The sequence below is a fragment of the Anthonomus grandis genome, chromosome 10 (genome assembly GCF_022605725.1).
Source record: "Anthonomus grandis grandis chromosome 10, icAntGran1.3, whole genome shotgun sequence".
Classification (NCBI taxonomy): Eukaryota; Metazoa; Arthropoda; class Insecta; order Coleoptera; family Curculionidae; genus Anthonomus; species Anthonomus grandis.
The window spans coordinates 3,011,086-3,037,847 of NC_065555.1; the positions used below are offsets into that span (position 1 = coordinate 3,011,086).

A 26,762-nucleotide genomic window follows, 5' to 3' on the forward strand; every position below is an offset into this window, starting at 1 on the left:
CATTTTAGTGGATGCCTTTAACAAGAAGTCAGGGCAAGATGGAGACCGAGAAATTGATGGAGCTGCTATTAAGGAAGTTTGACGAGCAAAAAGTAGAACAAGAAGAACGAGACCGCAAACAAGAAGAAAGAGACCGTAAACAGAAGGAAGAACAAGAAGAACGAGACCGTAAACAGAGGGAAGAACAAAAAGAACGAGACAAGAAACAGGAAGATTTACTTAAGACAATTAAATCTGACCTGAAGAAAGAAAATGAAGACCTGATTCGAACCATGAAAGATGACTTACTGAATTTAAAAGATAATCTTGAAAGAAGATTAAGAAGAACTTAAAGAAGATCTGGAGAAGAAACAGAAACAATTAATGACTAACTTTGAAGCATCGGTAGAAGATGAATTTGGACAAGTACAAAAAAAGATCCAAGAACTATAGATGAAAGTAAAACGGACTCCTCTTCATCCTGATCCTGGAATGCAAACAATGATGAAAGTAAAGCCACCAAAATTCGACGGCAAAGAAGCATGGAGTACCTATTTGAATCAATTTGAGGCCGCTGCTAGGGGAAATCGCTGGGATAACGAAGAAAAGGCAATCAATCTTAAGCTAAGCCTTAGAGGAGAAGCTACAGAAATATTAAGAATGGTGCCATCTGAGGATCAGCTCAATTTCGACGTACTGGTGAGTACCTTAGAGATGAGATACGGTGAAGCCCATCTACAACAAGTGTACCAAGCTCAATTGAAATCTAGAAGACAACAACCCGAGGAAGGACTCCAACAGTTTGAGGCCGATGTTGCTCGATTAGTAAATCTGGCTTACCCTTCAGCCCCAACAGAGTTCCGAGAACAAATTTCTATAAATTGTTTTATTGACGGAGTTCGAGATCCAGATACTAGCCACGCTCTAAGGATGGCTCATCATAAAAGCATTTCAGAAGCTTTGGCCCATGGACCAGAGTATGAGGCAGCTTTTCAAGTAACTAGAAGGCAGACACGAATAAGACAAATCTCCAGAAATAAAAGCTTATTGGTCTCAATGGAATTCATTGGTTATAAAAGATGGATTGTTAAAAAGAGTCTGGGAGAGCGTAGATGGAAAAGAAAAGACATATCTGACAGTCCTTCCTCGAAAACGGATTCCGGAAGTTCTTGAAGCTGTTCATGGCGGTGTCGGCGGAGGACATTTTGGAGTTAGAAAGTCCTTGGCAAAAGTGAGAGAACGGTTTTACTGGCTGAACAGTCATCGAAAGATGTTGAACGCTGGTGCCTACAGTGTGAGCAGTGTTCGTCAAGGGCCCAAGAACCCGGACAAGAGGAAAGATGATGCAGTATCTTGTTGGTGCACCCTTAGAACGAATTGCCATAGACGTAGCAGGACCCTTTCCTACTAGTAGCTGCGGAAACCGATATGCTCTTGTTGCTATGGATTACTTTAGCAAGTGGCCCGAGGTTTATCCGATTCCAAACCAAGAAGCAACGACAGTAGCTGAAGCGCTGTTCCAGAACTGGATTTGTCGATTTGGTGTACCCAGAGAGATACATTCAGACAAGGAAGGAACTTTAAGTCACAAATATTCCAACAAGAATGCTAGTTGCTGGGAATCAATAAGACCCGTACAACCCCACTACACCCTCAGTCTGATGGAATGGTTGAAAGATTTAACCGCACATTTGAAACCTATTTGAGGATGGTGGTAAATTCTAAGCAAATCGACTGGGATACCTGTATACAACCATTTCTATTAGCATATCGTTCTTCTATCCACAAGTCAACTGGAAAAAGCCCGGCAAAAGTTGTCTACGGTGATGAACTTCGTTTACCTTTGGACATTATTACTGGAAGACCCCATAAGTCTGAAACCGAGTCGTCGTCGAGTACGTCGAGTACGTCGACCATTTACAAGAGCGTTTACAAATTGTTCACGAACAAGCACGGGATAAACTTCATCTAGAAAGTAACAGAATGAAATCACGTTATAACATAAAGACAAATTCTACCGGTTTTAATTCTGGGGATAAAGTCTGGTTATACAATCCACGGAGGACGAAGGGCAAGTCACCAAAGCTCCAGAACGATTGGAAAGGTCCATTCAATGTGGTCACCAGAATCAACGACGTGGTGTACCGTATCCAGCGACATCCGACAACGAAGATGAAAATTGTAAACATCGTCCGGCTAGCGCCCTATCATGACTCAGGTGGTTCCATGTTTGATCGGGACAATCAAACTTGAGAGGAGAGCAGTATTATGAAAATGTAAATACGGTAATTATTCTCCTAAAATTATTGGTCTCTTTGGGCAAAAACAATGAAGATAATTCTAAATATTTCGAAACTGTTCCATCGGGTTTTAAAAAGGACGCGCTTCGTGACAATTCATTCAGTTTTAATTGTTTAGTCAGTTTTTACCTTGGAAACAATTAAACGACAGTGAAGGCGAGCTAGGTTAGTGTTTTTGACGTTGACAATAAAAGTATGTTCCCGAATTTCGTTACAATATCATTACTATTTTCCACTTTGGAACTGAATATCCCCTCAGGAGATAAAAATAACCCTGGATTTGTATTTAATCACTATAAAATCCCCGGAAAACCATGACAGTATTGTCACAACTGTAACCTTCTTACCCCAAAGTCCCAATAGCTTTATTAAAAGCGTTCGACCTTCTGGCGACCTCTGGCGTTAAAGTGGCGCAAGTCAACGGGTCCTCGGCGGCCAGCAACAACGAATCGATGCTCAAAGAACTATCCGACATGGCCCATCCTGGCCTAGACAAAAAAATTATTTTATTGAATCATTACGGTGTAATTTAAATGGTATATTAAGTACTACCTATGGGAAAATAGCGGCGTTGCACTCACGATAGCCGAAAGGTACTTTTCCTGCTCGTTTGAGGATGTTGTTTCCGTGGAGGCGTTTGGGGCGGGATGGCTTTTGAGCATACCCATTACGCTTTTACCTTAAAAAAAAACAAGAAAACATTCAAAAATATAATACAATAATTCATAAGTAAGCCATACCATGGTGACCAGCACCTCGTAACAGTAAAGCCTTGGTCCTGGGGTGTCTCCATGTGATCGCTGGTATCCGGCCTTGTCTGGAGCACCTACAGAACCTCCGGACGCTTTCGTCCGTTATACCCGTTGGTACCACCAACAAAGCCGGATAACTGGGATAAAATTGAATGATTATAAAAAGAATTAAGGGTTCGTATAATTTAAGGGCGTACCTTCTGCACATCGAGTAGGTGGAATTGACGGAGGTGAGACGGAAGTGGTCCTGGGCACCCCTGGTGTTCAATGGGGACGTATTGTTGCATATTCCTAACCTATTAATCAAATTAAAATCAATTATAAAATAGTGTTTTTCTTTTGTAATGTGTCTAAATATACCCGAAAAACATCATTTTATTTCCATCCTCTTCGAATTTTCAGATTGAGATAGGCATATATAAATGAGGATTCGATTTGTCCACCTTTTTCTATATCATTGGTTCATTTTCTAAATAGTGTTTGGATCGAGTGGAGATAGTGTTTTTCTCCCGTAAAGTGTCTAATTATACCCGAAAAACATCATTTTATTCCCATCCTCTTCTAATTTTCAGATTGAGATAGGGATATATGAGACGTTGATTTTTCCACCTTTTTCTATATCATTGGTTCATTTTCTAAATAGTGCCTGGACCGCTTGTAAATAGTGTTTTTATCCCGTAATATGTCTAATTATACCCGAAAAACGCACTTAATGACTGCAAGAGCACAATGAACGTGTTAAAGTTTGTAGTAAAGCCACATACATATATTCACGTGAATTGAATTAAAGTCCTTTGGACTATTATTAAAATACTAGTTATCACTTGATTATACACGTTACAACACTTGTCCTCTAGAAATGAGGCTGGATCATTTAAAAGCAAAAGAAAAAAGTCTGTAAGTTAACTATGGAAAAAAAAAGAATTTGGGAACAATGTGTTAAGCAGAAAGCAGTTTTTCTGATTTTATTTTAATGACAGCAAAGTTTTCATTTTACCTCACCAAAACACTCGGGTCACAGTATGATTACTCTAAAATGTATAATTTTTTCGATCGATCTTCCTTTTTTCATCAGTTATTGTTTCTGTTTCAGTCAGTATAACGGTGAGTTCTCTTTATTTTTATTTAATATCTAAACTTTGTAATACGTTGGGCTTAAGTCAGAGTCAATATATTCAGTAACATTTTTTGCTTTTTATCACATTTAAATTTGACTACCTTGTTTGTTGTAGAGTTCCTATCACTAATGGAATCTTTGAGTTTTACGTAACTGTAACTCCTTTTGCGTTTTTTCAGTATTTCTTTAAGCATCTTAAATTTTGCCGAAAAAGTTTATTTTTAGGTTTTTGATCTTCGTACTGCTTCACATAAAAGGTTAAATTCATTTTAAGATCTTCAACTTCCTCGACTAGCGTATTAATAAATCCTTTTTGTTCTCTCTGATTACTAGAAGTGGACGTTGATGTTTCATTTGTTGCCAACGGTCTCCTAATTTCCTTTTTCGTCCTCTTTTTACATCCTTTACTGATCCAACTTAATGCTTAATAATTTTTTAATTACCTTGGCTCCCATATTATCAATATTTGCACAAGAGAAATTAATAAAATTTTTACAATTCTTGCAAAAGATAGATGCTTGAGATTTAGTGATTTTACCGCTAAATTTACCCACAATATAGTGAAGTGGATCAAATTTAAAAAAATATTCAGGCTACTTGAAAGGGCGATTTGATGAATATTAAGCAGTTTGTATAGAGAAAAATGCCTTTAATTTCAATGTAGTTACGGTTATATGGGGAAATAATTAAGCTTTAATAAGGAAAAAGCTAAGTTTTCCATACGTTTACCTTTGCCAATCCCTAACGTAACTCCTTTCGACCATACGTTCCAAAGTTTTCGCGTCTGTCGTCGCGGGAGTAAGTGGGATGGGCATATTTTCAAAATCGTCCATCGAAATGTCATCGTCGTTGGCGAAATCTTCAATGGGAAGGCTCATTCTGCCCGGGGAGGTCATGTACTTGTTGGTATTGTTAACTGTCACCTATTTAATATGAAAAAAACGACAAATTATTGAATGTGTAACAACACGTTTTCAGCGTCAGAAGGAATATACTTAGGCTGTAGGCCATCATCAAATATTCCAGATTATTTATTTACAACAATACATAGGGTGTCACCAATTTAAAAAATTACAAATTACTTCCTTCAAATGACGACTCTATTATAACGGAAACAAAGAAAACTGCAGACCATCGTTACACAACAGTGAGCATTTAGAGGAAAATGTATAGCTAGCAATGTGTGCATTCACTAGCAAAAAAAAAATGGTAGTTAAGTATTGAGTAGGTCTAGTGCTGAGTAGTGCAGTCAATTTAATTAATTGTTATGCTTACATTTCAGTTCTACAGTCTTTACACACTATTCTTTTTTCTCAGATAGAGAATTTTCCTTTATATATACAGGGTGGTCGGTAGTGAATGTGTCAAAAAGCAACTCCAGGTTAAACTCATAATAAAAATATCGCTCATAATTAAGATACAAGGTGTTTTGGCAAATTTAATTTTTGTTGTTATTGAGATATCGACATAAAAACTGGGATTATTGTATTTTTTTGACATAAAGTGTAGAGGAAGCTAGTTATACCATCGTCACCGTTTTATTATTTTTTATTAAACTAAAAGATTGAATGATGATTTTTAAGAGAAAAGGGTGTACTACATTAATTTCGGTCAAACAAACAACAAGTTTTCAAAATATTTGCATTTAAACATTCTGTTGCATAGTTAAAAATTCAGATAACATTAATAATGATTAAAATACTAGAAAACATCACTAGAAGAACAAATGCGCAAAATGTCCACCATTCACTTGAAAGCATCTTCTTAATCCTTTCACCAAAAACTGCCCTACTTAGAATAAAGTTCCTTAATATTGGTGCAATCATTCACGGACTTCTTCTGTATAAATTAATGACTTAATATAACCCCAAAAGTAAAAATCTAAAAGATTAAGATCCGGGCTACGCGGGGGCCATGAAAAAACACTCGCATGCAAACACTCATCTAAAAAATTGCTCTCATTTCACTATTAGAATATTCATTACGCATTATTAATTACCTATAGTTATTCCATTTGAAGGGTACAGGTTAAAAAGGGGGAATGTCAAAAATCGTTGATTTTCAGGAAATCAATTTTTAATTTTAAAACCCAATAACTTATTATTTTATTACTTTGTATTGAATGTATTAATGGATTTAGTTTGTTATATCTATTTGGGATTGGAATTTAGAAAATATTAATGAAATTCCATTTAAAAACATTTTTAGAGCAAAAAAGAAGAAGAAATTACAGATTGTAACGAACAAGAAGGGGGAATGTCACATATTTTCACTGTAGTTTTGTGGTATCATCAGTTTTTTATACACAAGCATTTCTAAAGCAAAACAGCAAAGGCTAATTCGAATTTCTCATTTAATTGGGAAAGATACAGAAAAAATTCAAACACTTTTTTTTTTCGCTTCTTACACACGACGCTTTTGGAAAGGAAGCCTTGTCTTTGGCATTTCTGGTATGTTTTAATATAGAGAAATATTTTCTAGCGAGAGAATTTCATTAAGAACTGCAGGTCATTGTACTTGGCTAGTGTTATAGGCAGTAGTCCTGCAAATAGATAAAACATCCTTAACATTGGAAAATAATATTATGTGTATAGTTAGGTACCTTTGTATAATTGGCCTGGTAATTCGAACAAATTGTTTGGAAAATTATTGATAAATTTTTTCTTTAGTTCAATAAAAACAGCCGATTCCCACATACCATTCCATGTTGATCGTTGGTAGACAAGCCTGGGATGATCTTTAACGACTTTTAGTTCACGTATGGGCTGGATCTTCATTGGACCCTTATTTTTGTAAAGTGTAGTAAAATGTGTAGTCCAGCATTTAAAAAAATCGAAATTGATTTCCCTAACATCAAAAGGATTTGGTTTAACTCGTGCAGCTCTGAAAACTTCAGTCCATTCATTTGGAAGTTCCACACGCGACTTTTGCTGAACTAGTCCAAAATCCTTGTCGCATTCCATAAATGAATGTCCTCTAATGGGAAAACTGATCTTGATTTCATCAAACCTTTTTTGCACATGCACTAAGTGATGGAGGTAACGGATAACTGTGTAATTCTTATTCTGTCCCCCACATGAGTCGCAAAATATATCGAGGACTCGAACACTACTAGGTAGAAAGTTGTAAACAAAATGATGCAACATCGAACATACATCGTCAGAGCCATTTCGACCGTTTGTTTCAGGAAAAGCATATAAAATACTTTGACTAGTCGACAAAACATGAATATTAAAAGAGAATACAGATAACTGTCTCTTATAATAAACATAATTTGTGCTGATGTTGGGCACTGGCAGATTTTTAGCAAAATCCATGCATATTGCTTCTTTGTGCTCATTTACCCGACTAGATAATTTTGCAGCCTTTTTTCTTGAATAAAATACTTCAGCTTTATGCTTGTGAAGTAGATTTTCCTGTTCCTAGTGATTTTGTCATCTAGTTGTTTTTTTTTCTATGGCATTTTCTGATACATTCTTCATTTTGGCTTCTAGGGACCTAATATTTGCCAAGTATTCGTCACAGATACTGCACTTGGGTAACCAAATGAAATGTTAAAGTCTTGTGAGAAAATAGATCTATATGTTTCATATGACACACAATTTTTTTGATCTGTAACTAAAGGTATATTTGTACATATTGTATATTTTTCTGATATTTAAATCTTCGGGCAGGTAGGTTTTTGAAGAATCCTTTAGGCTGTAATGGCTTTGTCGTCCTTTGAAAGAACTCATATGATTGACTACTAGATCTTTAGCATCTTGTTTCAGCTTGAGAGGCCTATTTAAGTGTTTTCCTCGTTTATCAATTGGGGCGCTACCAATCATTTTTAAAGATTTCTGGAGAATTTCAAGCTTTTTTTTGGTTATACCATGTAAGGAAAGAAAAGCCTTAAAACAAACTGGTACTTCTGTTGACTCACCATCTAACGAGATTCTGGCACGATAAGCAAATGAACTCTCATGTAATCTTGCGACCTCTTCTGCGTTACGTGGACGTCGCTTTTGTACAGGACAGACACCAATAAGTCCACACAAATAGATGTTTTGCTCATCCACGGATTTTAATAAATTAAACTCACTTATTATCTTTTGTCTTGCACTAAGTGGAACTTTATCAAAACACTTGAGACGTTTACATTGGCAGTTGCTTCCTGTCACGTGGCTTTGTAGATTAAGTTTTTTAGAAACATCGGTTAGTCTTCCGTAACTTTTTTCTCTTTTTTCCCTGAACTGGCATAACAACAAAGTCTTCACTGTCACTGACACTTGGATTCATTTTATACTGTTTATTAGCACTACAATATTAAAATACGACTTGTCACTTATATTTCCACAAGTTCGACGAACAATAAATAAACACCAGAACCGGTAAAACAATCAGAAAATAAAAGCAACTGCAGTCAAGAGAGCCTTCTGACAGTTCCTGAATAACGTGCATTTGTGACGTTCCTCCTTTTTAGCCAGTACAGCTTAATTTAAATTGTCGATATCTGGCGACCCTTCCCTTTTTTCGCCTGTATGTTACTAGGTGATACTTCTGTCTATTAACAGTTGAACGGACTGAACAGCTCAAAATGAGCAAAAAGTGACATTCCCCCTTTTTAAGCCTGTACCCTTCATTTATAATTAACGTTATAAGACCTATTGTCCAAATTAATGTCAATGTGCCTGACATTAGTTTAAATGATTGTTAAGTATTCATGACTGCGTTAATTTGTTATCCGTGTTTAGTAAGTGTAACAGAACGTTTAAATGAACATATTTTAAAACGGGTTCTTTCACCGAAATAAATGTATCATATATACATATCACCTACTTCAATAAAAAATAATAAAACTGTACTAAGTAAGAAAGTGATGGCACAAAACAGTGTGTGAATACGGCGTAACAAGCGCCCCTTACACTTTATGTCAAAAATCGAATAAAACCATATTCCTCATCACCAAAAACTCCCGATTTCCCGGTTTTATGTCGATATCTAAAAAAGAACTTAAGCTAGACAGAAATGAAAATTAAATTTTAACACCTTGTATTTTATTTATGAGCGACATTTTACTAAAGCATATTTAGCTCAACATCGATATTTTTACATTAGAGTTTAACCTAGAATTGCTTTTTTCCGCATTCATTACCGACCACCCTGTCTTGTAAATATGATTAGTAAAATAAACTAATTTATAAAATGGCTATTACTGCTTTGAGTGATTAAATTTAAGCATTCACATCTTTGTTTTATGTCCCTTTCGATTTCCAGCAAATAATTTAATTCCCTTCAACCCTTTTCTATCAAGACTATAGGGTTTGGCCAAAATACATAAAGCGAATTTCCCTTTTAATTTATAATAACTTTATAATTACATACACATATTTTTTCATAACGAATTTTATAGAGAGAAAAGTACTTAATCATTCTCCGTTTTCTGTATTTGTCTCGACTTCAGATAATTCTTTTTTAAGGAATTTAAAGTAAATATGTAAATAAATGTACAATTTACTGTGAAAAAAAATCCTCTTTCTTGTAGTAGAGGTAATCAAAGCGTTTTGGTCAATATAATTAAATTTTATATGAAAATGTACGAAGAGTCTCACATTTTAAAAAATTTTACGTTTTATATCCTTTACTGAATTATGTAATCTCTTCCCGTTCTCAATCTTATTCTTTTAGTTACTTTAATCCTAAAAAATGTCGTTTTTAAATTTTCCAAGTAAATAGAAAAAAAAAGTCAGTGGTCATCATATCCATTTTTAAGTTTTGCATAGTAAATTGAATAATAACATTTGCTTTACGCTGAATACCTTCTTTGATTTTATTTTGACTTTCTCGGTAGTGAATTACAGCGTACAACTGACGAAATCTATTATTACTTAATTGATGTTAATAAACTTTTATTAGTCTATTTAAATTTAAAACGAAATATACACTTACGTTGGGCAAAACGTATTTTTGCCTTTTCGACGACGATTTTGGCTTAAACCCAGCCTTCCTCGCGGTCTTCAAAAGGGTCTTCTTGGCGAAACCCTTGAGGGTCGCATTTTTCTCTTTGCTCTTGTGCAGAGGGGTTTCGTTAACGGTCACTTGCCCTAAAACAAGCCACAATGAGCACAAGTAAATATATATAGCTTTATAATGGAGATATTACCGGCAAAAGCGAAAAAGTGCCAAAAACTAGGCGGATGTCGCACTTTATGTACCAGTTTCCGTAAAGTTTCTATATTTTCAGCGGTGACTTCCTCGTCAAACGCCAACTTCATCAATTGAAACGTGCAGGACCTACATAAAGGATTCTCATGAATGTATCTACACAAAATGGCAAAGGCGCTTAAGTTAATTTTTTTTACCTTAACTGTAGTCCTTCTTGTAGCCACTGATCCAAATGGGCCAAATACTGTACGGCAACCTTCTTGTCCTTAGTAAGCGAAGTAACCGGGAATGATCTTACGATTATTTGCTCGCAAGCTAATTATAAAAAAGTAAATTAGCAATAGTTTTTATTATTTGTATACTTATTGTGGCAAAAGTAGATTGATTTAAAGAATTCTGGACTATTTCTATGGATCTAAATCACATACTTGATACTAGTAAAAGATTTTTTAAATAATTCACAACCACATGTAAACGTTGATCATTTTAACATTTGGAATATTGTTGCGTTTAGGGATCAATAAAATAAAAGTCCAAGCCTATTTAAATATGCCGACGTTTCGCAAAATATATTTGCATCTTCAGGGCGAGTTCAATATGTTGGACTTAAGTAAAAAAACATAATTGAAATGAACATTTATACAGAAAGCTTTTTAGGTACGCGACATCAGACAATACATGGATATATACAATACTCTTAAAATTTAATTTATCACAGTAAAATAATTCTTTTTTTTTATTGAGGACTTTTATTTTATTGATCCCTAAACCCAACAATATTCTAAACGATATAATCTTATTTGGACCATTAAATTTTTAAAAAAATAGATCTTTCTTCATTTTAACATACCTAGTAGTATTGCTGAAAATTATGAAAATCTTGTTGCTTTTGTGCAGACCTTAAGTACTTATTTTTGGTACTTATTTTACTAATATGATGAGATTCTTTTATGATAATTTAGAATGATAGTAAATTAAATAAGTGTTAAAGTACAATAATTCTTATTAAATCCGAATGGTTGCCCAGCTCTGAAATAGTTCACAATGAAAGCACAAAATTCTTAAAAAATTGCTTTTACTGTAAATATTTTAAAAAACGGTTTAATTGGGGTATATAGGTTGCCATCAATGAATGTATTTAAACGATTTACAATGATTATTTGATACAATGTGCCTTGGAAATATTTTGCGGAGATATCAATCAATTTGATGTTCAAACATTATGAACGCGACTGGCTATGTAAGTCAAATAAATGTTACTACTAGATTGTTTGGAAGATCAGCTTCATGTATTGATAATTTTTTTACCTGCAATACGATCTTTAATAGTACTGCTTTGCCAGCTCTAATAAATTGTGAAGTAACTGATCACCGTCCTTAGTATAAGTTTGCCAAAAAATGATAGAGTTCTCCATACATATGTATACCAGGATAGACTGTGTTAAATTACAAAATAACATCAAGAATATCGATTAAGACTTTCTTTAGGACCAAAACATTAATGAGGGTACCGAAAGATTTATTATTATTTTAAGGACACAAAAAAGGAAAGAATGTATCACTTCAGGGATATTGACTTCCATAAAAGAGAGAGATATGCTAAAAAAATATGCAGACAGCAATAATGAAAATCCTGAGGCATATGAAACGTATCGTAAATACTTTGACAATTATGTTTTTTAAAAATAAGTTATTAAATCGTAATTATAATGTGCGAAAACTTGAAATATAATTAAAGGCGTAACAAATGAAAATGACACCAAACAACATATTTCAATAATTAAGGAAGGGGAAAATGTTGTCTATGATGGGGTCAGATAGCAAATATTGTTAACATAATAACTTTCAAAAAAAATAAAATAAATTGGAAACACGCTATTTCTGGAACCCATAACTACTAATAATTAATTGGTATGTTTAGTAAGTTCCTCTAAAAAAATAACTCATCACCATTAAAAGACAATTATAAACATTTATTGATGCGTTTAAAGGACCTAATAAATTTAATGTTTGAGAACTATACAGACGTTGTAAAAATTTTAAAGTGTTCAAATCAGGAGATAAACTAAATTAAATTACTAGTTGTATGTCTAGAATCTTTGAAAAAGCTACTGGAAAATGCAATTTTGTTAAACCTCCAAAACGAATTTTCAGCAGGACTAAATGCAGAGGACGCTATGTTGCATGTTACAGATAATATAGTACCCATTTTTAATAACAAACTGAATACTCTTGGAATGTTTGTAGAATTAATTCGTGCATTTGATACTGTACCTCATAAAAGTTTACTCAGTAAACTATTTGAGTCAGAGGCAATGTAATAAAATTATTTGAGTCGTATTTAACAGAAAGAACACAAAAGGTAAAAGTATGTATCCTACAAAATAAAAATTGGAGTAGCACAGGGTTATATGCTATTTAGTTAATACTATTATTATAGTTGAGGGGTTCCATTCCAAAACTTGCCTTCTCCATATTGGGTAAAATTTCACAATTGGCAAAAAACGTTTTAGAAGATTTTCAAATACAAATTTATACAATTTTAATATGTATGGATTTACTATAATCATTTGTGTGCTAATTTTAGCATTCATTTAAATCCTGTTCATTTAATTTCCATAAAATTTATTAAAACAATATGGACAAGACAAGTTTTGGCATGATTGCATGGATAAGACAACTTTTGGCACGAAAAAGTACAGCAATTGACTAATCTTATTTTTTTTTAATAAAAAAAGATAACATTATTTAAAAAATCGTAATTTCTTAAATTCTTAACGAAATATATTCTTCCACTCTTCCTCCGCAAAATTCATTATTTTCAGTTTCTTCGTCCATTCTGCCAATGTTTTTCTCCTGTTCCTCGAAGAAATTTTTATAAAATTCTAAATCATTTCTCCCCATCCAATCTTCCCCATAATGAGCAACTAGTAACTTTTTGACATCTTAAACTTTTTTTTCATTAACCGCCACTCCTTTATCAACGTTACCCACTTCTATTTGATTCAATCGTTTCCCACATTTAAAAATTGTCTTGGATTCTCCAACATCACTGTTGTAGTGTTCTTCGCCTCTAACTGTTATTTTATCACCATTTTTCTCAATAACAATCCTTTTCGCTTTAGAAAATTTAAAGTGCCAAGACTGGCACACCTTTCAGATACTCCTTTGCAACTTCCTTCCAAGATTTCACACCAGAATTTGTTAAATTAATGACGGTTCCTCTTTCCTTAAAGATATCGATATACGTGTTGGGGTTTGTGATTTCACTAAGTTTTCTTAATTTTTTTTCGATGATTCCGAATACACGGTCCGATGGTAGGAATGAATGACCTCTAATGGGAAAAACCAGCTCGATTTTACCAATACGGGGGTGGTGCGATATTCCCCAAGAAGTAAATTGCACATTGCAACCATTGTGGAGTTTCTGTTTTGCCCTCCGCAGCCATCTGCACACAATCTTATTTTGCTGTAACCCGACAAATTTATGAGATCTGATAGGCAATGGAAAACAGCTAAGGCAATTTCGTTCGAGCCCTTATGGAACTCGTGTTCCATCCGGGTGTATAAGAACACGTTATTATTTTGTAATTTAGTTTTTGAGGAACCCTTAACAATGGTAAAGTTATAAGTGTAGAGCTGGCGGCTATAATAGGCGATCTGATCTTGGACTTTTGGGTTTACCAAGTTTTTTTGACAGTTAAAAGATAAGACGAGCATGTTTTCCTTTGATTCCTTCAACTTGGAAAAAAAGGCTTTGCCTTTTAAGATATGAACTCTTTTTTCAATTTGAAGCTGACTACGTTTGTCATTATCCTCTTCGTGTTTAATTTTTTCTGTTAAAGAACTGCAACGAGAGCAAATGTCGGATGCTGGTGATCCAAAACCAATATTATATTCAAGGCAGAATATATTCCTAAAAAAAGTTTTTTTGACTTTTAATTTACTTTCAGGCACTTGATTATTATACATATTTAACAATTTGTTTATAGTTAAATCAGAAGCCAAATACTGTCTGTTGCTTTGTTCTCTACAATAATGTACATCAGAACATTGTAGTTTCTCAATAAATATTTTAAGAGCCTTTTTTTTTGGGCATACATAGGTTTTTGTTTTGAGCCACCACGATTTTCTTTAGGTGGTAAGCCAGTTTGTAGAAAAACTCGTCCAATTCTTTGAATGCGATCCTTAGAAACTTGCAGAACACCTTCAACTGTATTTTGAAATTCTTTGTTTCTCGTATTTTAATAAAATACTTGATCGCCACCGACTTCCTAGATGAATCAGGTTTTCTCGCTCTTGATCTGGATGGGATCTCAACAGACATATATTTTAAAATAAAATTGTCTTGTTCAATCTTTGTCTTTAAAGAATAAAATAGGGCAAGAAACTCTTTAATCTTGCATTGTAAGAGTTGAACAGCGGTAGGTTTTACCCGATAAATGGTGACATTTTGGAAAAACTGGTTGTTGCAACGGAGCACGCCTACAAAAAAAAATATCTAAATAATATTATTTAAACGTTATAAACGAAAACAATGTAGGTACCTTTTTAATTTTGCAACACTTTTTTCCATTTTGTCGGATCACTGGAACGTCGCTTGCCTTTTCCTTGTGCCACGGGTAAACAAAATAAATCATTATTACTATCCGTTCTTGTTTTAATTATTAAAATGTTTGTTAAACAGCTGTTTAAAAACGCTTAGGATTTACTCATTAAAATGAGGCAAAAATAATAAATCACGCAACCACCAGCATGAAAACAAAATTCTGCGCTCTGATTGGTCGCTTGGATAAGACGACTTTTGGAATGATACAGGCGATGGATAAGACAAGTTTTGAAATGATACTAAATTTTTCCTATGCTTTTACCGTAGTAAGGGCGAGTTTTGGCATGGTTAAGTTTGTCTAATATATAAAGGACAGATGCTATAGACACCATGACCTTATTTTTCGCAAAAAAATGGATAAGGCGAGTTTTGAAATGGAATCCCTCAATTAGAAATAAGTCTTGGGAGGATACATTTAGCAAAGTAGAGCATCACATATCTAAATTACAACTGTGGCTAGATATAACATATTCTTACAATGAACGTAGAAAAAAAACAGTACTTATATGTTCCATTTTCAGTAAATAATAACCAAAATAGCAATTTTCCGGATATTACACGAGTATTCCTGTTGTAATTATAGTAAATGTGATGGTACCATCATGAATCATGTAAGATATTTGGGTGTTTGTATTGGAAGGAATTTGCGGTATAGATTATGTTGTTAGAAAGATTCGCAAAACTATTTACAAATTATGGTACACGAATCACTAATTGAGTCTATTTTAATGTATGAATTTAGAATATGGGGATGTTTGAAAGTAATTCAAGCATCACATAATAAAATCAACATTTTTACAAAAAAAAAACAGACTTACTTTATAAACAAACATATAAAGAGAGTTCTACCACTTGCCAATAGAACTAAAAAATTTCCCTCGACTACATTCTAGTTATTTAAATAAAATTTTTACCTGGATAAAAGATCAAGGCCAGCAATTATTTTAAATTCTTCCAATGTTACAATGGTAAGGTAAATTGATGTGGGATATTAGTTATAACTTTCTAAATTACTTTTTACTTAATTTAGTTTATATTTTCAGAACTTTCTTTTCTGAAGTATCTTTTTCTTTCCTTTCATTCCAAATTTAGTTGATAGTATAATAACTATTCAAATTTCAATATTGTACTTTATTTTTTATAAATTGTTTAAGTAGAATCTAGGCAAGCAATGTGTAGGTTAAGTATTTATTGTTTTTTTTTTCGGGCTTATATTGCTAATAAAGAATTTGATGCAAAGCATTAAAGAACTCACCAAACGCATCACAGGGAGTTCCTTTAAATATGATTCTATAGTTAGTAAGGAATATTGCACCCTCTGCGGGTAACAGAGGCGGTCCTCCTAACGGACCTGGAATAGTTTCTTCCCTGCGTGAAAAAAAGAGACAAACAGTTCATAGAAAAGGATGCAAATGACGCGTCACAAACCTTCCATCGGGAAGCAGATATACCCGTAATCCGTCCATAATAAACTCCTCGCCGACCAACAGGTTCGGAGTTAGGATTTTTGGTTTTTGTATGGGGGCACGTCTCCTCGACTCCCTGGAAAAATTTTCATTATTCCTGTATAAATAAACTCACTTAGGCTCTCACTTGTAAACACCCTCCAGTGTTTCGATGTGCATGTGCACTACCCCCGGGATCATTTGGTGGAGGTTTCTTATGTGTTCCCTTGTTACACCGCCTTAAACGGAGAAACTTACATTAGTTTAAGCCCCTAAATAATTGAATACGGTCTCACCTTCGTTACACACCCGATCGATAAATCGGGAAACGATCCGAATTACGGTGGTGCCGGTTTCACTGGGCACTTGATCTTCGAAACCGGACTCCGCGTCCGCGCTGTCGCTCTCTGCAACACTGTAAATTACGCTAAAACATATTCGGGCATTTATTGGGGGTGCTAAAGGTGAATAAATCATGTTGCCGACGATCTCTGGGTTAGTGACAAGTTTTGGTTCGTTTTATATGTGGTGAGGTTAGTATAGCCCTTACGCTACCCGATGTCACAATTGTGACTTCCTTATTTAATAGTGTTATAAGGATCAAAAAATGTTTAATCTGGGTGGAGAACCGTGCGACATGATTGTGAATAGTGCATTTTATAGGTGTGCACGCGCAAATCGTTTATTTTGCCGGGAGTGCATTCTTGTCATAACCTGAAAAGTTTCAGATTATTTTCAACAATGGCTCGTGCAGGTAAGTTATTATTTATTTATAGAATTTAGGGAAAAAAAGAAGTGCTTAATACTAAATAGGTATAATAAACTTCAATTAAGTGTATTTTTTTTAGAGATTGAAAATATCTTTAAAATTGTTGATTCCAAGAATGGTTTTGTTATTTATATCACAATTGTGAGCCACGGGAGTTAACGTGGTTTGGTTTTAATTAAGTTGGATACAATTAATTCTTTGTTACAGGAAGAAGTAAGGAAATTATTGATTTGGACCATCTAAGGGATGACGGGAAGGCATTGTTCCAACTTCTAGACGAAGTTGGGTCGGATTTAAAGTCCGAGGATGAAGAAGATGAGTTTGAAATTCACGAAAAGATCCTGTTTACGCGCTACGTACTTTAAAATCAATTATTATACATTGATACTTTCTGTTAAAAATAAACAATGGTTAGTTCAGCGCGCCCTAAGCAGGCGAATGCCGTCCCCACCTAATGTTTATCCTCGATTCCCTTTTGTGCGGCTGTTCGTCGCCGGTCTTTTGCCGCTAGAGATGGAGAGAAGAGACGGACCGATCAGTGTGCGTTTTGATATATTACGATAGACATATTACTTTGAATTGATTTTTATTTTTGTTTGTAAACCATATCAATTTTGTTTTTAAAGTTTTAAATAACACATCTCTCTTGTTTAAAATTACAGAGTATATTACTTATTAAGTCAATAATTAACAGATCCCAATTGTAGCACCAAATGAAGCTGATAGCTCTTCAGATTCAGAAGATGATTTACCCCCCTCATACATTTCCAGACTCTCCAGTGAAAGCATGGAAACTTTAGAAGCAAGGATTTTCCGGTAAAAGAGGACTATACTCCATCCATCGTAAAAACTCCAAACGAATATTTTGCTAAATATTTAGATGATGATTTTTTTGAATCAGCCGCAAATTTCACTTCCCAGTATTTCTTGCAACAAAATGCAAAAGAAAACAACTTTACCTCTCAAGAAATAAAGAAATTTTTCGGAATGAATGCTTTGATGGGATTTATTCATCTTCCAAGGATACATATGTATTGGAATGGAAAATATATGAGTTCCCATTGATTAATGGGGTCATGACCCGACAAAGGTTTTACATGATACGTGTAAATTTACATGTCGTTGACAATCTTAGCATATCACAAGAGGAACAAAAAAAGAATAGATTGTGGAGAATACAGCCAGTAATTGATTAGGTTCGCAATAGATGTAAAGCTATTGAAAGAAAAGAAAAGACAGCTTTTTCTATTGACGAACAAATGATTCCTTTTTTGGGAAGATGTCCAGTTCGACAATTTATTAAAAATAAACCAAGACCAGTGGGACTGAAGAATTTCGTTCTTACGACATCCGCCGGACTGGTATTGGATTTTGAAAACTACCAGGGCAATACTACCCCAAAATAGTTTGACAGATACTTTTCAACTATTGCTTTGATGAACAAATTGACGAGTTTGAATATAGATGCAACTGCTACAATTATGTCCAACAGAGTAAAAGGGTTTGATTTTAAAAAAGACAGTTTTTGAATAGGGGAGAGTCAGAAGAAGTTGTTAGAACTGATAATAAACTTTGCATTACAAAGTGGAAAGATAATAAATATGTTTTAATGATATCCACAGCTTTTGGAAGACCTTTTCGGAAACCTGAGGTGCAAAGATGGAATAAAACAGAAAAAAAACGTTCAGGCATAGCATGCCCAGCTGTTGTTAAATCATACAAAGAAAACATGGGTGGTGTAGATGTTTGCGACCAAATGATGGAATACTATCGATCTTTCTTTCGAACCCGGAAATGGACTCTTAAAGCCATCCTACATTTGTTCGACTTAGCAATAGTAAACAGCTGGATGGAGTATCGAAGGGATTGTTATAGTCAAAAAATTCGAAGCAAAGATATTATGGATCTTTTGGAATTTAGACTTAATCTTGGGGAATATCTGATTGCCGGTACTAAGAAGCGTGTATTGGAGGAAACAGAATGCCAAGAAAATTTAGAGGAAGAGACTAGCGTTGAAGGAAATGAAATAAAAAAGAGAAGAATGCCTTCCAGTTTGCCCTGTGCAGACAAACGCTTTGATGGTTTTGAACACTGGCCAAAGAATAAAGAAATGAAGAACCCAGTTAAATGCAGGTTAGAACGGTGCAAAAGTGGGTCCAGAATGCGTTGCCTAAAATGTAATGTTTTTCTTTGTTTAACCAAAGATAAAAACTGTTTTATTTCATTCCCTACAAAGTAATAAATTTTGTTTCACAATTGTGCTCTTTTCTAATGTTGGCTCCGTAGACACACAATTGTCTACTCCCTTAACCCTTTCGAATATTTTTTAAAATAATTTTCCGTACCTTTTGACACAACTTTATCGGTGTAAAATAAATATAAACCCCAAACTCATATTTTTTTTTATCTCAGTACTGTAAGGGATATGTTGTGTGAATCACATAAATGTGTAAATTGGGCAAGGGATTTAGGAAAAAAAGGAACTCTAGCAGATATCGGTATAGGGATGAATTTTAAGCAAAGAGACTCATTTAGGGATATGTCAAAAAGTTAATATTTAACCTAGAAGCGAGGATGAAAGACTATAATATAGATCCGACCAAGGAGTACATTTCATGTAAAGACCATTTTTTTTGAGTAATATTGAAATTTCCCCCAGAAATCGATTTTTCCCATTTTTCCAAATATTTGATAACGTTTTTGCTAATTAAGATAAAGACATGAATCAAAAAGTATTTTATAAATTGAAACATGGAGCACGTTTTATATAAGAATAAAATTTACTGAGAAATCAACTGAATTTGAGAAAAAATTAAAATTCAGATTCTTGCATTTTTATGTCTTAAATATCTTTTAACATTTTTGATATTCGAGATAGAAGATTGAATGAAAGACTATGTTATAGATCCAGCCAAGGAGTACATTTTATATAAGAACCATATTTACTGAGAAATTAATAGTTTGTGAATGAAATTGGAATTTCCATTTTTCTCCCCCCAGAAATTAATTTTTCCACTTTTATGTTTTTAAGATTTTTCCAAATACTTGATAACTTTGTTGCTAATTAAGATAAAGACGTGGATCAAAAAGTATTTTATAAATTGAAACATGGAGCACGTTTTATATAAAAATAAAATTTTCTGAGAAACTACTAGTTTTTAGGGTAAATTGGAATTTCCATTCTTCTCCCTTAAAAATCACGTTTTTTCACTTCTACGCATTTAACAAATTTCCAATTTATTAATAACTTCTTTGCTATTTAAGATAAGAATATGAATCAAAGAGTATTTTATAAATTGGTGTATGGAGCACGTTTTATATGAGAGTAAAATTTTCTTAGAAATCAACAGAATTGGAGAAAAATTAAAATTTCAGATTCTTGGCATTTTTATGCCTTGCATATTTTTTTAACCTTTTTGATATCTAAGATAAAAGCATGAATTGAAGACAATATTATAGATCCTACCAATGAGTATATTTCATATAAGAACCATAATATCTGAGAAACTACTAGTTTTTGAGGAAAATTGGAATTTCCATTCTTCTCCCTTAAAAATCACGTTTTTTCACTTTTACGTTTTTAACAAATTTCCAAATTCTTAATAACTTCTTTGCTATTTAAGATAAAGACATGAGTCAAAAAGTATTTTATAAATTGGAACATGGAGCACGTTTTATATAAGAGTAAAATTTTCTGTGAAATCAACAGAATTGGAGAAAAATTAAAATTTCAGATTCTTGCCATTTTTATGCCTTAGATATGTTTTAACCTTTTTGATACTTAAGATAAAAGCATGAATTAAATGTTATAGATCCTACCAAGGAGTATATTTCATATGAGAACCATAATATCTGAGAATTACTAGTTTTTGAGGAAAATTAGAATTTCCACTTTTCTAACACAAAGACATTTTATAAATTAGAGCATAGGGCCCGTTCAATATGACAATAAAATGTCATGATAAAAACAACATCTGAACATTTAAAATTCTTGCATATTTCTCATTCCTAGACGAATATTTTCATTTCACGATCACCATAAATCCCCATTTAATACATAAACTTTGCATTATTCTCGTCATTTGCCCTGACCTGATTAGTTATGAAGAATAATTCAACATTTACCTGTTTGCTATACTATTGCTCGCCCTCTCGTCATCGAACGGATCTTGCTTGCTGGTTTTATTGCCGATGTCCAAAGGAATTAACAAATAAACCATCCTGTTAGCGTAATGAATCGCTTGACTGTACATGGTGTTCTCCTCGCAAGTGACTAGTTCTTTTTGCTTTTCTGAATCAATCGAATTCCATATTCTGTAATGGTTCATTAGTATTTAAAACAGTGGGACATTTGTACGGGCAATCAAGTATATTCAGGAAACTGAATAATATCTTTGGAATTTAAAACTGGAAAACTCCAAGGTGTTTTTCCTGGATCTAAGAATTGTTATTAATGTTCCAGGCATATAGAGATGTTCACAAGAATCTGAGGGATTTTACTCAGTGGATACATTTATTACCACTGAGACAACAAATAAATTCTTCTATCTTCTAAGGAAAATTGATAACAATGCCTCGAGATTTTCACACCTAGCTATCCCATTTTTAAACGTTCCACACCTTGAGGGAATATTTGGTATTGATGATATTCTGTGAATAGACCAGAGGCATTAATATTTGCAAGAAATTATTAGAACGATATTAAAATCAAGTCAAAGAAAGAGCATTTATTTCTGAATAGTTTCATATAAGAAACTTTATTATTCCTCAAGGACTTTTTAGGTTAGAGAACATCAAAGTTTTTATTCCTTGGCGGACATTTTTGGGCATAACTTGGAAACCACTGAATATATTTCAATTTTTTTTCTCACTTATATAGAGGTGTCCCTGAGGACGAATTTAAGGGCAAAAACGTGATTGTAAGTTAAAAATTTGTGTAGTTAGGACAATTTTATTAGGGGCATATTTTTTCACCGAACTTCCATTATTCTTGAGAATATTTGCAATTAATAATTGGAATATTCTTAAAAGAGTTTAAGTCAAAGAAAGAGCTTTTATTTCCAAAAAGTTTTATATAAAAAAGTCTATTGTGCTTTAAGGAATTTTTACGTTATTGAACATCAAAGTTTTTATTCGTTGGCGGACATTTTTGGGCATAACTTGGAAGCCATTAAGAATATCTCCAAATTTTTTTCTCACTTATATAGAGGCTTCCCTGCGGTTGAATTTGAGGATAAAAACATGACTGTAAGTTAAAATATTGAGTAGTTAGAGCAATCTTGGTAGAGGCGTTTTTCTCACTAAATTTCCACTATTCTTGAGAATATTTGCAAGAAAAAATCGAAATGTTCTTAAAAGGGTTTAATTTAAAGAAACAGCTTTTATTTCTGAAAAGTTTCATACAAGAAACTTTATTATACCTCAAGGACTTTTTACATTATTGAACATCAAAGTTTTTATTCGTTGTAGGACATTTTTGGGCATAACTTGGAAGCCATTAAAAAATATCTTGAAATTTTTTCTCACTTATATAGAGGCGTCCCTGATGATGAATTTGAAGGAAAAAACGTGACTGTAAGTTAAAATATTGTGTAGTTAGAGGAATTTTGGTAGAGGCATATTTTCTCACTAAATTTCCATTATTCTTGAGAATATTTGCTAGAAAAAATTGGAATGTTCTTAAACGGGTTTTAGTCAAAGAAACAGCTTTTATTTCTGAAAAGTCTATTGTACCTCAAGTAGTTCTTAAGTTAAAGAACGTAAAGTTTTTATTCCTTGGTGGACATTCTTGAGCATTTTTGGCAACTTGAGAGCCACTACGAATATTTCTACCTTTTATTTGCACTAATAAAAGAAATGAAGAATTTTTCTACTTAGAGCAGTTTTAGTAGGGACATATTTTCCTAGCAAATTTGCACTATTCTTGAGAATATTTTAGTTACATATAAACACGTTCCTTCTATCTCAAAAGTTGTTTGAGTTACAATACAAGAAGCAACAACTTCTTTCCTGTACAAAACAAAAAGATTCCTGAGAACATTCACTGAATACTTGCTCAGATTTACATCCAGAGAATTTTAACTAAAAAATTATACCTCATTTGTTCAGCAGCTATTTCCAACGCAGAACTCTCTTGCATCCTGAGCATAGACCTCCTGTGCCACGTATGGTCCCTATCCCTTGGAGAAACCGGACTGAGTCGATCGTTAGGCCCGACATTATCCACTTTGGTAACGTAGAGAGCTTTCAGTTCGTTTTGCACATCCTAAAGTGCCATCAGTCATCGATAATTCATCAATAATTTTTAGAAAAAACAAAACCGACCTGATAGAACGCCGCCTCCCAGAACTGTTGGTTCTTCCACACGAGGTGCTCTTGGATGCACGTATACGCGAACTGTATGATTCCAGTGCATAATTTCCGACAGAAAATCGTGGCTAATGGTAAAAGGGCGTACGCCACCCCGTATTCGTCCATGGAACTGTCGTCTTGGAGGGCGCAGTTCATTAGGCGCACCACCAACTCAAATTGCTGATCTAAAAAGGGTAAACCGAGAAAGAATGTTCATGTTTTTGATATATATTTCGTGATGATAGTAACAAACAATCTTTATTTCAGAATTATTCAATGTTGCTGTAAACTCCTACAACAGGAGTTTAAATAGTGCTTTCTTTAACAATCTTATATCTAGAAATGGTTACTGGTAAATTTGATACATCTGTAATGTGGCCCCTTTTTATACATAAGTCTCTGTATGGGATATGTAAATGTTCTAGTAGAATATGCATTTAATGGTTTGTAATCATTGAAAAAATTCCTATTTAAAAAAATACAATAAAAATTCTTGGATATATACGGAATATATGGTAAGTATTTTCAATTCTTATTGACGACCGATGGTAAAATTGTTACCATCAACTTTGACTGCCTGTAAAAAATTCCTTATTAAGAAAATTGACTTGGAATTTATTTCTATCGTAAATTGGAGTATTTTTAATAAGTTGGTGGAAATTTTGGCAAATTTAGACAATTTTTGAGGGTGTTATTGGCTTTTTTATACTTAGGGTCCAAAAAAATTGAAAAACTGTTACCATCAACTTTGACTACCTGTAAAAAAAATTCATATTAAGAAAATACTCTTGAATTGTTTTTTTTTTAATAAAGCGGAGTTTTCTTAACAGTTCGATGTAGGTTTGAGTAAATTTGGATGCTTTTTAAGAAAATTATGGGCGTTTTGGTACTTAAGATTCAAAAAAATTGTTACCATCAACTTTGACTGCCTCTAAAAAGTTCCTTATTAAGAAAATTGACTTGAAATTTATTTCTATCGTAAAATGGAGTGTTTTTAATAATTTGGTGGAAATTTCGGCAAATTTGGACCATTTTTGAGGGTGTCATTGGCTTTTTTGTACTTAGGGTCTAAAAAAATTTAAAAATTGTTACCATCAACTTCGACTGCCTGTAAAAAATTCCTTATTAAGAAAATGGACTTGAAATTTATTTCCATCGTAAAATGGAGTGTTTTTAATAAGTTGGTGGAAATTTTGGCAAATTTGGACAATTTTTGAGGGTGTCATTGGCTTTTTTGTACTTAGGGTTTAAAAAAATTTAAAAATTGTTACCATCAACTTTGACTACCTGTAAAAAAAATATTATTAAGAAAATTCTCTTTAATGGTTTTTTTTTTAATAAAGCGGAGTTTTCTTAAGAGTTTGATGTAGGTTTGAGTAGATTTGGACACTTTTCAAGGAAGTTATGGGCGTTTTGGTACTTAAGATTCAAAAAAATTGTTACCATCAACTTTGACTGCCTGTAAAAAGTTCCTTATTAAGAAAATTGACTTGAAATTTATTTCTATCGTAAATTGGAGTGTTTTTAATAATTTGGTGGAAATTTCGGCCAATTTAGACAATTTTTGAGGGTGTTATTGGCTTTTTTGTACTTAGGGTCCAAAAAAATTGAAAAACTGTTACCATCAACTTTGACTACCTGTAACAAAATTCTTATTAAGGAAATTCTCTTTAAATGTTTTTTTTTTAATAAAGCGGAGTTCTCTTAACAGTTTTTGTAGGTTCGAGTAAATTCGGACACTTTTTAACGAAAATTATGTGCGTTTTTGTACTTAAGATTAAAAAAAATTAAAAAATAGTTACCGTCAACTTTGACTGCCTGTAAAAAATTCCTTATTAAGAAAATGGACTTGAAATTTATTTCCATCGTAAAATGGAGTGTTTTTAATAAGTTGGTGGAAATTTTGGCAAATTTGGACAATTTTTGAGGGTGTCATTGGCTTTTTTGTACTTAGGGTTTAAAAAAATTTAAAAATTGTTACCATCAACTTTGACTACCTGTAAAAAAAATATTATTAAGAAAATTCTCTTTAATGGTTTTTTTTTTAATAAAGCGGAGTTTTCTTAAGAGTTTGATGTAGGTTTGAGTAGATTTGGACACTTTTCAAGGAAGTTATGGGCGTTTTGGTACTTAAGATTCAAAAAAATTGTTACCATCAACTTTGACTGCCTGTAAAAAGTTCCTTATTAAGAAAATTGACTTGAAATTTATTTCTATCGTAAATTGGAGTGTTTTTAATAATTTGGTGGAAATTTCGGCCAATTTAGACAATTTTTGAGGGTGTTATTGGCTTTTTTGTACTTAGGGTCCAAAAAAATTGAAAAACTGTTACCATCAACTTTGACTACCTGTAACAAAATTCTTATTAAGGAAATTCTCTTTAAATGTTTTTTTTTAATAAAGCGGAGTTCTCTTAACAGTTTTTGTAGGTTCGAGTAAATTCGGACACTTTTTAACGAAAATTATGTGCGTTTTTGTACTTAAGATTAAAAAAAATTAAAAAATAGTTACCGTCAACTTTGACTGCCTGTAAAAAATTCCATATTAAGAAAATGGACTTGAAATTTATTTCTATCGTAAATTGGAGTAATTTTAATAATTCGGTGGAAATTTTGGCAAATTTGGACAATTTTTAAGGGTGTTATTGGCTTTTTTGTACTTAGGGGTCCAAAAAAATTGAAAAATCGTTGCCATAACCTTTGACTCCCTGTAAAAAATATATTATTAAAAAAATTCGAAAATTCTCCTGATTTGACTCTTTTAGATATATTTTTATAGGGAGTACTAAAGATTCGAATTTATGCGAGGAAGGAATTTCAAAATATAAAGGAGATGTGGTTAACTATTTATTAGGAAGTTTAACAAAATAAAACTGCTAATAAAGTTTCACAGTTTGAGTAAATAGATTAATTTAGTCCCTTTTGAACTTTAAGTGTTCCGAAAATAACAAGGGTGTAACCCTGAAGTAATGCGTACTATTGTATTGCATTGCTAGTAATTTTATCTATCTTGTAGTTACGTGTAACGTATAACGTGTGATATTTATTGACAATTTAAATATTGTCTTGTCAGTTTATGTAGTCGCCGCAAATTTAGTTTTTTCCAAAAATTCAGGTTTTTAGAAATAAAGAAATATTATCTTGTGATTATTCAAAATTACGGATTTTGTCGAATATCTTTCAGAATTTTTGAAATTATTTAAACGGCATATTATTAAGCACAAAATTCTCAACGTTGATCTCAATAATAAATACCTTGCAGTACGTACTTTCAGAAAAATTCCACTTTCCATATAT

At 33.1% G+C, this 26,762-nt stretch overlaps 1 protein-coding gene across 3 annotated transcripts in view; it reads right to left on the bottom strand.

The window, feature by feature from the left end:
• LOC126741653 (myotubularin-related protein 13) overlaps window positions 1–26,762 on the bottom strand; it is an 81,189-nt gene that overhangs the window by 30,143 nt on the left and 24,284 nt on the right. For 2 of the 3 annotated variants that reach the window (XM_050448182.1, XM_050448181.1), the window contains 15 exons: window positions 23,440–23,651; window positions 23,211–23,380; window positions 21,241–21,429; window positions 16,643–16,761; window positions 16,495–16,585; window positions 16,330–16,443; window positions 16,157–16,269; window positions 10,490–10,607; window positions 10,291–10,421; window positions 10,077–10,231; window positions 4,878–5,071; window positions 3,229–3,327; window positions 3,020–3,168; window positions 2,832–2,958; window positions 2,627–2,767 (listed from right to left, as the gene is read on the bottom strand). In XM_050448182.1, coding sequence (XP_050304139.1) covers window positions 2,627–2,767; window positions 2,832–2,958; window positions 3,020–3,168; window positions 3,229–3,327; window positions 4,878–5,071; window positions 10,077–10,231; window positions 10,291–10,421; window positions 10,490–10,607; window positions 16,157–16,269; window positions 16,330–16,443; window positions 16,495–16,585; window positions 16,643–16,761; window positions 21,241–21,429; window positions 23,211–23,380; window positions 23,440–23,651 — 2,122 coding nt within the window. Of the gene's footprint in view, window positions 1–2,626; window positions 2,768–2,831; window positions 2,959–3,019; window positions 3,169–3,228; window positions 3,328–4,877; window positions 5,072–10,076; window positions 10,232–10,290; window positions 10,422–10,489; window positions 10,608–16,156; window positions 16,270–16,329; window positions 16,444–16,494; window positions 16,586–16,642; window positions 16,774–21,240; window positions 21,430–23,210; window positions 23,381–23,439; window positions 23,652–26,762 lie in introns of all 3 variants that reach the window. The other variant, XM_050448180.1, reaches the window with a different exon arrangement.